Source organism: Cololabis saira, chromosome 4, assembly GCF_033807715.1.
Source record: "Cololabis saira isolate AMF1-May2022 chromosome 4, fColSai1.1, whole genome shotgun sequence".
Classification (NCBI taxonomy): Eukaryota; Metazoa; Chordata; class Actinopteri; order Beloniformes; family Belonidae; genus Cololabis; species Cololabis saira.
Genome location: NC_084590.1, coordinates 17,722,989 through 17,734,399, shown reverse-complemented (window position 1 = coordinate 17,734,399; position 11,411 = coordinate 17,722,989). Strand labels below are relative to the sequence as shown.

The following is an 11,411-nucleotide window of genomic DNA, read 5'->3' as shown; positions in this document are numbered from 1 at the left end:
TAAATCCCAAATGTTATTAGTCAAATCTAAGCTGAATGTCACTTGAAGCGTGCGCGCCCACTCATTGCAGCATCATCCACATGAAAACAGACGTCTTGCTTTTAGAGTAAGGTGGCTGTATTCTTGCATCAGTTACAGCTCACCAGCTTTCGTTTTGTGGTTTTCCTCCTGAATAGAGGTGAAGTGATTACCATCTAAAAACGTATTCAAACTTCCCACAGACCTATAAGCTTTTAAAAAGAAAAGGACAGTTATGATCTATTAAAAGAAAAAAAAAGAATTGAGATATTCTTCTGGAGCATGCACTGCATTCATGCATTTTCAGTGATTTTACTTATTTGTCAATCATGTTCATCATAGTATTTTTTAATAACATACTTTGTGCCAAAGAAAGGGAGGTTCACACTAGTTAAGCCTTCATGCTATTATAGAATATATACACATATTACTCCATGTGTTTCAGGTTCGGGCTAAATATTGGGCAGTACACTATCAATTTTCATCTGGAAATGCTTTCCAACGTGTTGCGTTTGGATTCCTGTTTGTTCCTCGTTCATTTTATTGTTACCCTGTTTCAGACATTTTTGATCACCATTGTCATGATAGAGAGGATAATATAATGCGGACACATTATCTGAACAAACAAAAAAAACAGTCTTTATTGTAGCATATTTTACCATCAAGATAACATTTAAAAAACATTTACAAACATTGTTGCGTTTCATACTAAATACAGTGCTGCATGCAGCCTTATGAAGCATTTCCTGAGTGCTCTGTTCTCTCACAATGTCTTCATTCAAGAACACTACAGCTATATCACACTTTCAAAATAGTTGACTTTGAGGCCAGCTCTTTACTGGGAAGTAATTATTTGAAAGGTTCGGCATGCTGCATGAATTATTGAAGAACCTTTACCTGTTTTTTTCACCTACAACACTGGCATGGTCCAACATCTGTCCTTCGAGGAACAGTAAGAGATAAACAAAGGAGATGTATTAAATTGTTTGCCTGCTTTTATGGAGGATTCTATGTGGCAAATCGGATGAAACACCTGGAAATACATTAAAAAGACCAATTTTTTATGTATATTCCTTTTGTGATTAATTGGTAAAATGTCTTGTTCTCACATGTCCTCTTACATTTCCCAGCTTTGTCTCTGAAAACAGGTTTTTGGTCAGCAGACAGTAATAGGTGTGGCGTTACAGACAAAACCCACAATTGCTGCCCTGACCCCTCACGTGGCTTTCTCTTCTGTGTTAAAGACAAAAGAATTCAAATTAATCAAGTCTCTTTGCTTCATATTCAAATGCTACATGATATGCTGCCTCGTATGCTATGCCGCACTAACCTGAGGCAAAAGAGTTCATTGTTGAGGGGCACTCTTTCTAGCCATGCCTTTCAGTGTCTCACATCTTGGTGACATTTGGGGTTTGGTTGATGTCAATGACCTCAAAACCCTGGTTCTCCTGTCCATTTCTGCAGTGGTGATGATGACCTTTGATGTTGTGGTAACAGTACGAGCAGTGTGCAGTAGCTACTGGCACCACTTTGCAGAAGTTAGAGAAATCTACCCTGTACTTGCCCTCCTTGCTTCTGGAGATGATGGGCATGAAGTTGTAGCCCCACATAATCTCCTGAGGAATGAAAGATGTCCGTACTTGGCAAGAGGAGCTTGTGGATTCAGCCGTGCCATCCAGGAAGACCACCAGCTCAAACTCTTGCTTGTGTATCGTGTCCACTGACATCTCGAAGAAGGGGCTGCTCTTGTCGATAATGTGATACAATGTGAGAGGAGTTACGAAGAAGAGGTTGTCCTTACCAGCGTCCATCATGAAGTCAATGTTCACCTGATCCATAATGATGGTTTCTCCCTCTGGTGTGATTGTCGTTCTCAAAAGCTTCCCGTAGATCTGACTTCCAATCATCAGGGTCTTGCGTAGGTTACCCACTCTGATCATCAGGCAAAGAGAACCATGTTTGGGACAGATGACGGCCATGTCACTAAATGAGATGGTCTTAGCCCTCTTTTTAGGTGAGGAGATCTTGGACAGGATGACTCCACACATGAAGCAATTAATGATTGCTCCGATGAGGGACTGGATGATGATCAGGGCTACAGCACCTGGGCAAAGAGGGGTGATTGCTCGCCCACCATACCCAATAGTGGTCTGAGTTTCCAGAGAGTAGAGGAAGGCTGTAGTGAGTCCTACAACGTTGTCAACACATGGGATGTGCTCAGAGGGAGGACTTTGCCATGTCAGGTCTCCGTTACTTCGGGCAATCCAGTACCACAGCAGGCCAAAGATGAACCAGCTGAGGGTGAACGAGGCAATGAAAAAAAAGAGGACAAACCGCCACCGGATCTCCACAAACGTGGTCCAGAAGTCAGCCAGGAAGGCAAAGTGACTGGTATACTTGATGTTCCCATACTCAATGTTACAGCGGCCGTCTTTGGTCACTAGTCTGGTCTTTTGGCTTCTTCTCTCTGCCAAATAGTCCTGGATGCGTTTGTTGAAGGGCCCCATTGTTTACTACAAGCGACCAGCCTATAAGACAACAAATAAATAATTAAATTCACAAATTATAATGCCATTAAGCTGCTGACTGAGTAAAAACATGCTGACAAAATCCAGGTTAACTTTGCACTGCTTATGAAACTAAGAAACTTCTTTAATGGCTAATTTGTCATCTCCAGCATACTTTTGTTCGACATATAAATCTCTATATATGGATGTGCCAGTTTAGTTTGAGGCTTTTTAAACGTTTTAAATGTTCCAAGCTTCTTTATCCTACTTGCAGTTTTAATAATCTCTAAAAGTCTAAAAAAAAATCCTCATTGGATGCAGCAGTCCAGCAAAGAAATTAAGCTAATTAAAGAGAAAAGTTTCCACCTTAGAGTCATACATAGGTGCTTTAAATAAACCAAATGATTTGGAAATTTCTGTTCTCATGCATGGGTCCCAATTCAAGGATCACTCTTGTTTTTCAGGGTTGCAGTGGAGCAAAACTAAATGTGGCATTAAAACAATTCGAGCAAGCTTGGCCAGTAAGGCAGCTGCTCACACGGACATAACAGTCTCCGGCTTTATTAAAGCTTTAAATTCCCATGAGCCTATTGCTGGATGGATGGTAGCTGGTAGTAGTGGAAGTAGAGAGGTTTCTAAATAAGTATAGACCCTGTTCCTGCCAAGTCATGCAAGCAACCATTTGGATCACATCATGCTTGTTAGCGAGTGTGAAGTGGTGCAACATGATCAGTGCGGTGAGTTCAGGTTTTTGTTTGCAGCACTCAAATACGTACAGCCGGTCATTTTGCCAAAAGAAATCGGATAATCACACCGCGTCGCTTGTTTGCAAGCTTTAATCCTTTTGGAAGTTGACCTGCTCCCTCCATACCTAATCATTATGTCAGCATGATTTCATACGGTAACAAGGCGTTCAGGCATTTTAATGAAATGTCTCATGTGTCACTCTAAATTATTGCTTTGCATTGGAAGAGATTATTATGAGATATCCATACTGATTTAAATGTACAATTAAAGTTATTTTCTTCCATATGGGCCTTTATCGAAATATTTTAGAGTAAATATTGTAGTAATTTAAAAAACATAAATCATAAAATGAGGCAAGTAACACTAACTCATATAAACTATTTTGGTGTTTTCCCTTTGCAGAAACAGCTTTGATGAATACGACTACTATACTGACTGACAAATTTTGTCTGTATCTTGAAATTAAAAGCCAGTATGCATTGTGTTCAATCATAATTAAAGCTTCTACTATGCTGTAAGTAGATATAAAAAAGTAAACCTTGGTCTCAATGCAAAATTTAAGAAGTCCATCGTGAGCTTTTCCCTGATACACTCGATCTAAGTGGTCGTCCAATGACGTCCTAATTGCTGCAGTCATGTAGAAAGAAATTGAGAATTTCTCATTTTTACTTTTCTTGCACTCACCAAAATGAAAGTTGTTTGTAAAGCATCCAACTGTAGGAGAGTCGTAGTTGTCTTCGTCTCTAATTGGGTATTTTTCTTGCTTCTTCTTCTGCAACTCTGAAACAATCTAGGTGTGTCTTCCTCTTCTGCCTGTCAAGCGGCGCCTACGTGCATTTATACTGTCCTCCTCCAGTGTGCTGGAATCATCCAGGTGCTGTTAACGCCCACAGACACATTAAGCAGCCTTTCACTCCCGCACACATCCATACCCTTCTCCCAGCTCGAAAAACGTGTGTTTTGTCCACAAAAGCTAGGCACCATGGGTTGAGATGACCCCTATCAGTTTATTATGGCCTCATAGCCGCTCTGGATTGAGAGTTTCTTGCTCATTGTTTGAATTGCAGCTTTTATGTACGTGCACTTACTTCAGAGGAGTCAGCCAGGTAAATGCTGACTATTAAATCCTAAGTGCGCAGGTGCTTCATCTGTAATTGAAACTGCTATTCTACAGCTCAGTCCTTAATTATGAGCATATGAGCTCACGATAAGAGTGAAATGAATTTTCATTCCAGCTGTTTTACGGTGTGAAGATGCAGAAGGATGTGTGTGATTGATCCGAGATATAATGTTATCACAAAAAATCTTCTCTAAACAAGTTACAGCAGCCCTGTCATCACAAAGATTGTGAATAGGGTGAGATATCAGAAGCTGGGAAAATGAAGAGGAAAAACTGATGATCTAGAAAGATAGCTCTCGGGGGTTTGTTTTGTACCAAATCAATTCGTGGACTGCAGATGTTTGAATGCTGGGGGGAGAAAAGTTGTGAACTGCCATGGGATTTCTTTTTCAGCTCTATTGTTCTCAGCAAAGAGCAAAGATGCTGCTGTATTACCTTACAGGCTGTGTACAAGATATATCCAGAACCGATCAATATGGTAAGACCCACATTTTGTGTTTTGTTTTTTTGTTTCTTTGCTTGTTCATTTGTGTCCTATGTCCACACCTGTACATGAATGGTAAACTTAGTGTATTTCAGGAATTCTTGTTTGAAGGTGCTTCGGGGATCTGTTTGTTTAAACAACTCCTTTGTTTCTTTCCCTTTACTTCACACAAAAGGTCATATGAATAAGCCACCAGACCACATATCTACACTGTTGGGCAGGTTTAGCAACTCAAGAGTAAAAGGCTATGTTTGATTGATCGCAACACAATCTTCTAACCACCAGACACTGCATTTTTGTGTGAAATTTTTTTTTTGTACTTATGCATACCATAAAATTAAATACTGCTCAAAAAGTTCATAAAGTATTGCATACATTTAACAGATTGTGGTTGTAATTATTGCCATTGCACTTTTTCTGTTTGTATAACTTGTCGATTTGCACAATGTACCAATATACAGTCTACAAGTAGCTGTGTCCTTTGTTTAATTTTTTTAATAAGATTTCAAGGGCTCTTATTATTATTATTAATAAGAGTGCTGAGTACCAACAAACGAGACAAATGTTTTTATATTTTCCTATATTGGTTTGGATAAAGTCAAGAAAAAGCAACATTTATAAATGTGTTTGAAGTAATTATTTTTGCATGGTATACAGAAAAACACTGCAGTAAAATTGTATATTCAACATTGAATCCTGCAGTTAACTGTGATTTTATTCATCCCTGATAGAAGTAGTAGTCGGTTCCCACTGTGGAGCTTCAATGGTGCTACAGTATGTCTTAATCTTTTGATCCACACATAAGTGTCTTTGATCCGTCTCACTTTCACAAGAAACAACACAAGTGTCTGTCTGCACCAGTGCCAATATTGAAGTTTCTGTCGCAGTATTGGCCATCAGCCTTTGGGCATTGAGGCTGAAAGCAATTATTCATTATTCCTAGGTGTTAAGTGCTGAGCAGAACTGAACATCCCAACAGGACTGAGCTTCTGGACAAGCCTCAGCAATCCTCAGTTGAAATCCAGATGTCTCTATGTCATATTTGGGTTATTGTCTTGCTTTTGTTTTGCTGAGAAATAGTTTTGCTCCCAAATCTTTTGTGAACTAGCTGTTGAGGCACAGATAGAGCTGCATGCCCCATTATCATCCTACTACCACCACCATGCATCACCATCAGTATGCATTCACTATGGAAAACCCTAAACTGACACCAGAAATGTTGGATTTGAGCTAATTTATCCTAGTTTCAGGTTATGAAATAAGCTCTGAAAACAAATCCTGCTCATGTTCTAATGGTTTTTATGTTTGAGTATTGCCAAATCTTGAGGTTTTAGTGCACTTACCATTAATTAAATCCACATTTTGGAAGAACTTCAATGATCATGTTGTCATTTTAAAAGATTGGCCGCTAAAGCTCTGAATAGCGGTGATATTACAGGCAAAGCTTTCTTTGTAAAGCCATGAAACACAGGCCATAGGTCCCAAACTGAGAAAGTTTGCTTTCTGCTGTTCTGGTAGTTATTTTATTAAAATATTCATACATTCAAGCCCACTGGAAATCAAAAATTTACTCACTTCTGTTTCACTGACTACACATTTTATAATGTGCGTGGCAGTAAGCACAGGTTTTCCTCATTTGTCTATTAGTTATATTGTTCACAAATGGGAATATTTTGTGCAATGTAGACATAATGGAACATTTGGAGGTGATATAATATCTATCATTTCAGTTATTTGGGTTGAAACCAGTTGTGATGTGCATAGACAAATATGTATAAATTTATGGAATCCATTATCATACTAAAATATTCATGCTATGGGCATGTGCAGAAGATGGAAAGTGCTACATGAATAACTTGTCTCGACTTCATTAAATTATTCTGCAGTTATAAATTCTCTTGTTTCATTAGCATTTTTAAAATGTGATTATTTACTTTAAGGCTGGCATGGAATTGACTTACTGTAGGTAGCCTTAGCAGGTCAATTAGAGGAACGATGGCTGACAGCCAATTTTCAGGATTTATCAAAGGTTTACCAACAATTATACAGGCCCCAACCTTTTAAATGGAAAGAGGCAGAAATTAGAAAAGTTGTCTTTTTTTTATTTTAGAAATGTTTTTGCTGTTCATCCAGTTGCTGATTTGAGTTGACAAGACCTCCCTCACGATGAACTCAAGAACAAAGAGCTCTCCATTTCTTTTAAGGCTGTTCTTCATTTATTTATTTAATGGGGGTTCCTTTGCTCAAGCCTTGATTTACCCCACTAGTCTGACGGCTTACACTAATTTGTCTGAGAATAGTCAATCAGGTGATTAACTTTTCATATTTTCAGTGAATCAGCGTTTCATGCCTATTCATTTGACTAAAACAGAAAAAAAAAACCTCTGGAAATAAAATGCAAAAAAAAGAATAAAACATTTGTTCTTTTGCTTTTGTTTTGCTTTTGTTTTGTTTTGTGTGTGGGTGATGTAGCAAAGCACATTATTTTTAACATTCAAAATGGTTTTCTATTGTGCCAAGTGCTTGGAATGGACTGAATAACGTATACCTCAGAGGTGCCGGTTGCTTGCTTGTACAAACGTGTGCAAATGTGAGCAGAAAGCAGGAGCTGAGGGGGCCGTGCTGTTTTGCTGGGTCATCGTGTCACTGAGCATTCATATTCTATATCCATCATACTCAGAGTAAAAATGGCAAAATGCTAAATGCCAAGCTCTGCAATCCCAAGCTGTGCGATGATCTTAATAAAGCATTTGCCTCTTGTCATAATGCCAATGAAACCTCTAGCATCATTCGGATAAGTCCTTGCACTTCTCTGCATACATTTGTGTGACACATTCTTCTCTGGAAGACGTGTCTGAGACTTAACGCATCAAGACAATAAAACAAGGGTTGTGATGATGTTGTGATGTCTAGTCTTGGGGCGCATTGCGCATCACAATGGGAGGCGAGAACGAAAGTTCTTACACCTGAATGAGAACAAAGACCATGAAACCTGTCCAGTAAGAAGAGATTCTTTCTTTTTATTTTTTTCTAACTCAACATTTTCTTGGTTACCAAAGAACACATGAGGAACTTACTCCCCTTTAACCATGTATTAAGCCCCTTGTATTCAAAGGTTGCACAATATCAAGTAAAAGAACCTTCCTCATTAAAAGGCTGGCGTTCAAACCAAACAGGCCAGAAAGCGCCATCTTAACATGTTCTTACATCCACTAGGCTGAAAGTATCGTGTGTGAGGGGCTTTAGAAGTCCATTCATACTGGCAGTTCAGTCTGCCTGTGCAGCACCTTGGTCCCACCTCACACCAGCTCCCTATGAGAGCCAGTATTTATGCTTGCAGTTATTGTTTTATGTTTGCATTCATTCAGTGATGTGTTTTATTCAGTGCCGAGTGAATGAAACATTCAGTGACGAGATGCTTGACTTGAAGCTAACTGTTGACTGTAAAGATGAGGAAAGGGGCCATCTCCAGACAAGGGAGCAATGCAATGCCGTGTGCAAGACCGCACAGGGGAGGCAATCCAATGTCTTTGTGAATGCACGACTGGGGAGTGGAATAAAGAGGAAACCTCCCGTCCGCCTTTATTCTGTGATCACATTGTTCAAGTAACTTTATTCCCTCACAAAATCAAGGGGCAATTCATAGAGTACATTAAATCAGGACACATGTACACTATACTTTCGTCTTCAATATTATCAGGTAAAATTATGATCTGGTTCCTGTGTCTTACGATCTCCAGTTAAAGGACTTCAGCCTGATTGAGCAGTGGCACAGCCTGTGTAATTAGGTCAGTGAAGGGAAAGGATGATGCAAAATCCCTATTAAAACCATTGAATCACTTTCTTTTTTATTATTTTTTTCCCCGCTGAGCCTCTCTACAGTGGCACTGTGAGGGATGACTTGTAATTCACCTCTGTAGAATGTAAAAAACAGCTGAAATCCAGAGGAGAACATGTAACCACCCCTCCACCAGTGACTAACTGCACTCAACACACATGCATCACCGTATCAAATTTAATTGATTTTCACAATTCTTGATCCTTTTTCATGGGTACTTCATCATTTGTCTCACAAAGAGGGATGTTCTTCAAATAAAGGGTTCCTTCTGTTACTTGTACAAAGAGTAATCGCTGGAAATGTGTTTGTAATGACGGCCTCACAGCACTTCTCTGCGTATTAAACCATACCACTGCTGGAGGAGGCGTTTTTAAACTTGTATATCAAATTTCTCACATGAGAGTTTGCGAGCTACAAGGAAGCCGAGAGATTTCAAAATCCTTTTACTTAAAGAGATGACAAGGTACAACCTGATCTGTCAGCAGTTCCTTGCAGAATAGGTTTTGTACACGTAGTCATTCGAGGAAGACGCTGCCATAAAGCATGGATGTCAACATGTTTGCTGTGGATGGAGGCGGGCCAAACCGTTGCATTTATAGAATATCAACATATGGGCAAAGGTCTAAAAGTAGGTGAAAATCACTGTGACATGATCTCTCAGACATTTGTATTCTGTGTTTAAATCTTTTTTTTAACAAAAAAGTCTCAGATTTATTCTTGAATAGCAACTGAAATAGGAAAGGTTTCTTTGATCATTTGAACTGATCTTGCTCTGAATGCATACAGTACAGTATAAGCATCCCATAAACATAATTCCTTGTTTAAAGAAAAAAGAAGAAATCCTTTGTCGTTGACATCTCAAATCACTGATGTTACCTCTTAACCAAACAGGGATGATTCATTTAATTTATGCATATTCCACAAGACTTGCCGGGGGGGGGGGGGGGGGCACACAAACATGTTTCCAAGTCATGCCAAGAATTAGAAATACTGTTTGAACTGATCCTACTGAACTGATAGTTGAGAAACATCTGGAAACCTGTTCGGACAGTTTGCTACTGGATGCCATATAATTCAGTCACTTCCATCTTGTCGAGAGAGACTCCTTGAACCTGCGATTAGACTCTGCATAAAGATTCTGACCACCAAACAACTACTTATACATATATATTACAGTTCTGCTACTGCAGCTTACACAACTGCAGAGACCCGGAAACGTCATATCTGTCATATATGTGTCACTGTGCCACATTACATGTCAAAACATCTGAGCAGGTCCTCTGAGCAAAGCCGTCACACAGTAATCCCTGACTGCTGTACCGGTTTCCGCCACATGGTGTCACTATGCTGGATAATGTGTGTCAAAGCAAAGATCAGAATCTTTTCACCATCCTCAAAATAATAGAGTTGCAACACTAAATAATTTCCCCATGTATTGTTAAATGTAATTGTGGAAAGAAAGCCAGACTTGGGTGTTATATTTTGAATAAAACATCCGTCTAATGAGCCAGTGAGACGCGCACTGAAGCGCCTGTCATGCTCTACATGGAGCACGTTTGTTAAGTGTATCTGCAGGAATATTGTTTCCCACAATGTTCCAGACAAGCTTTACATGGTGTTTTATTGTAGGTCTTTCACTTAAGGACTGCTTTTTGTGCACAAGATAAAACCATGTCATTGTATGTCTAAATTAAGCACAGCAGGCATGCTGGATTTTTGCACTTACATAATTCATAATTTAAACTTTAATTGGTGTAATCATTCTTAAGTTAAGTTTCAGTTTCAGCAGTACTGCATCAATATGAAAAATTAAGAATGTGAAATAGTTGCTGCTATGCTTCTTGTTTGTAAAATTGTGAGGTCATCCAGAATTTTGCTCTTTACTTTACTTTACTCTTTGCATTATTTGACTCAGGTGAATTGTTTGATAAGTTACCTGTTTTCTTTTGCAGACACGGCTCCCTTCTTTAAGAATTCATAAGTTTCCATTATTCCTAAATCAACTGTCTACGCGCTAGGTAGTAGTCGTTTGGTGCTCAGAGACCTTTGTTATGCGGCTCCAGTAGTGGTGTGTTTATGTTGGCTGTCAGCTATTTTTCCCTCTGTTGTTTCGGTCTGAGCTGATCGCAACAATCTTGTTCGCGGCTGCGTCGTAAGCTCTGACAAAGAGGGTCAATCAGAGACAATGAGGCTCGAGAGGAGGTGTGAAGAAGCCAAAAGGGATGGGCCGCATGGGAGAGGTGGAAGGATATTAAGGATGAGGGTTGAAGTTGTGCGGGAGGAGAAGGAATACTGGAGCCGAGGGACTTTAGAGAGGATTAAGATAAATGACACTTCCTTCTCACCTCCTCATGCCGTGCAAGGAAGAACTAATTCCTCTTTCCTCACCTTTGAAATTATCCTTTTTTTAATGCAGTGGCTGTGCGTATATGTGGGCAGCTGTGACGGGGTGGCTTGGCATTTTGCTAGTCCTCTCCCTATCGCAGAGGACTGGGGGAACATCTGTTGTCATTTTTTGCAATTCACTCTTTTTAAAGTGATAAAAGCCACAGTTTATGTTTATAAGTCTACAGGAAAAATAGCAAGTATGACACTCCCACACAAATGTAGGCGAGATCGCTCAGTTTGATTCTGCATTGGTAAATATTAAATGAGACCCAGAACATGCATTATATATATATATATATATATATATAT

The 11,411-nt window shown here is 39.3% G+C and overlaps 1 protein-coding gene across 2 annotated transcripts; it reads right to left on the bottom strand.

Annotated features, from left to right (window-relative positions):
- Positions 1-630: 630 nt before the first annotated feature.
- Positions 631-4,106, bottom strand: kcnj1a.1 (potassium inwardly rectifying channel subfamily J member 1a, tandem duplicate 1). Of its 2 annotated transcripts, XR_009782488.1 has the most exons (3): positions 3,957-4,106; positions 1,349-2,546; positions 631-1,251 (listed from the first exon to the last, which is right to left on the bottom strand). XR_009782488.1 is itself a non-coding variant. In XM_061719034.1 (2 exons), exon 2 carries the CDS (start codon positions 2,523-2,525, stop codon positions 1,407-1,409), a length of 1,119 nt encoding a protein of 372 aa, XP_061575018.1. In that variant the 5' UTR covers positions 2,526-2,546; positions 3,957-4,106; the 3' UTR covers positions 631-1,406. The 2 variants fall into 2 exon arrangements, 1 of the variants encoding a protein (XP_061575018.1); XM_061719034.1 differs by having other exon boundaries at positions 631-2,546.
- Positions 4,107-11,411: the final 7,305 nt, after the last annotated feature.

Excerpts from the sequence above, each read along its gene's own strand:
- kcnj1a.1 (XM_061719034.1), bottom strand. The coding sequence starts at position 2,525 with ATGGGGCCCTTCAACAAACGCATCCAGGACTATTTGGCAGAGAGAAGA.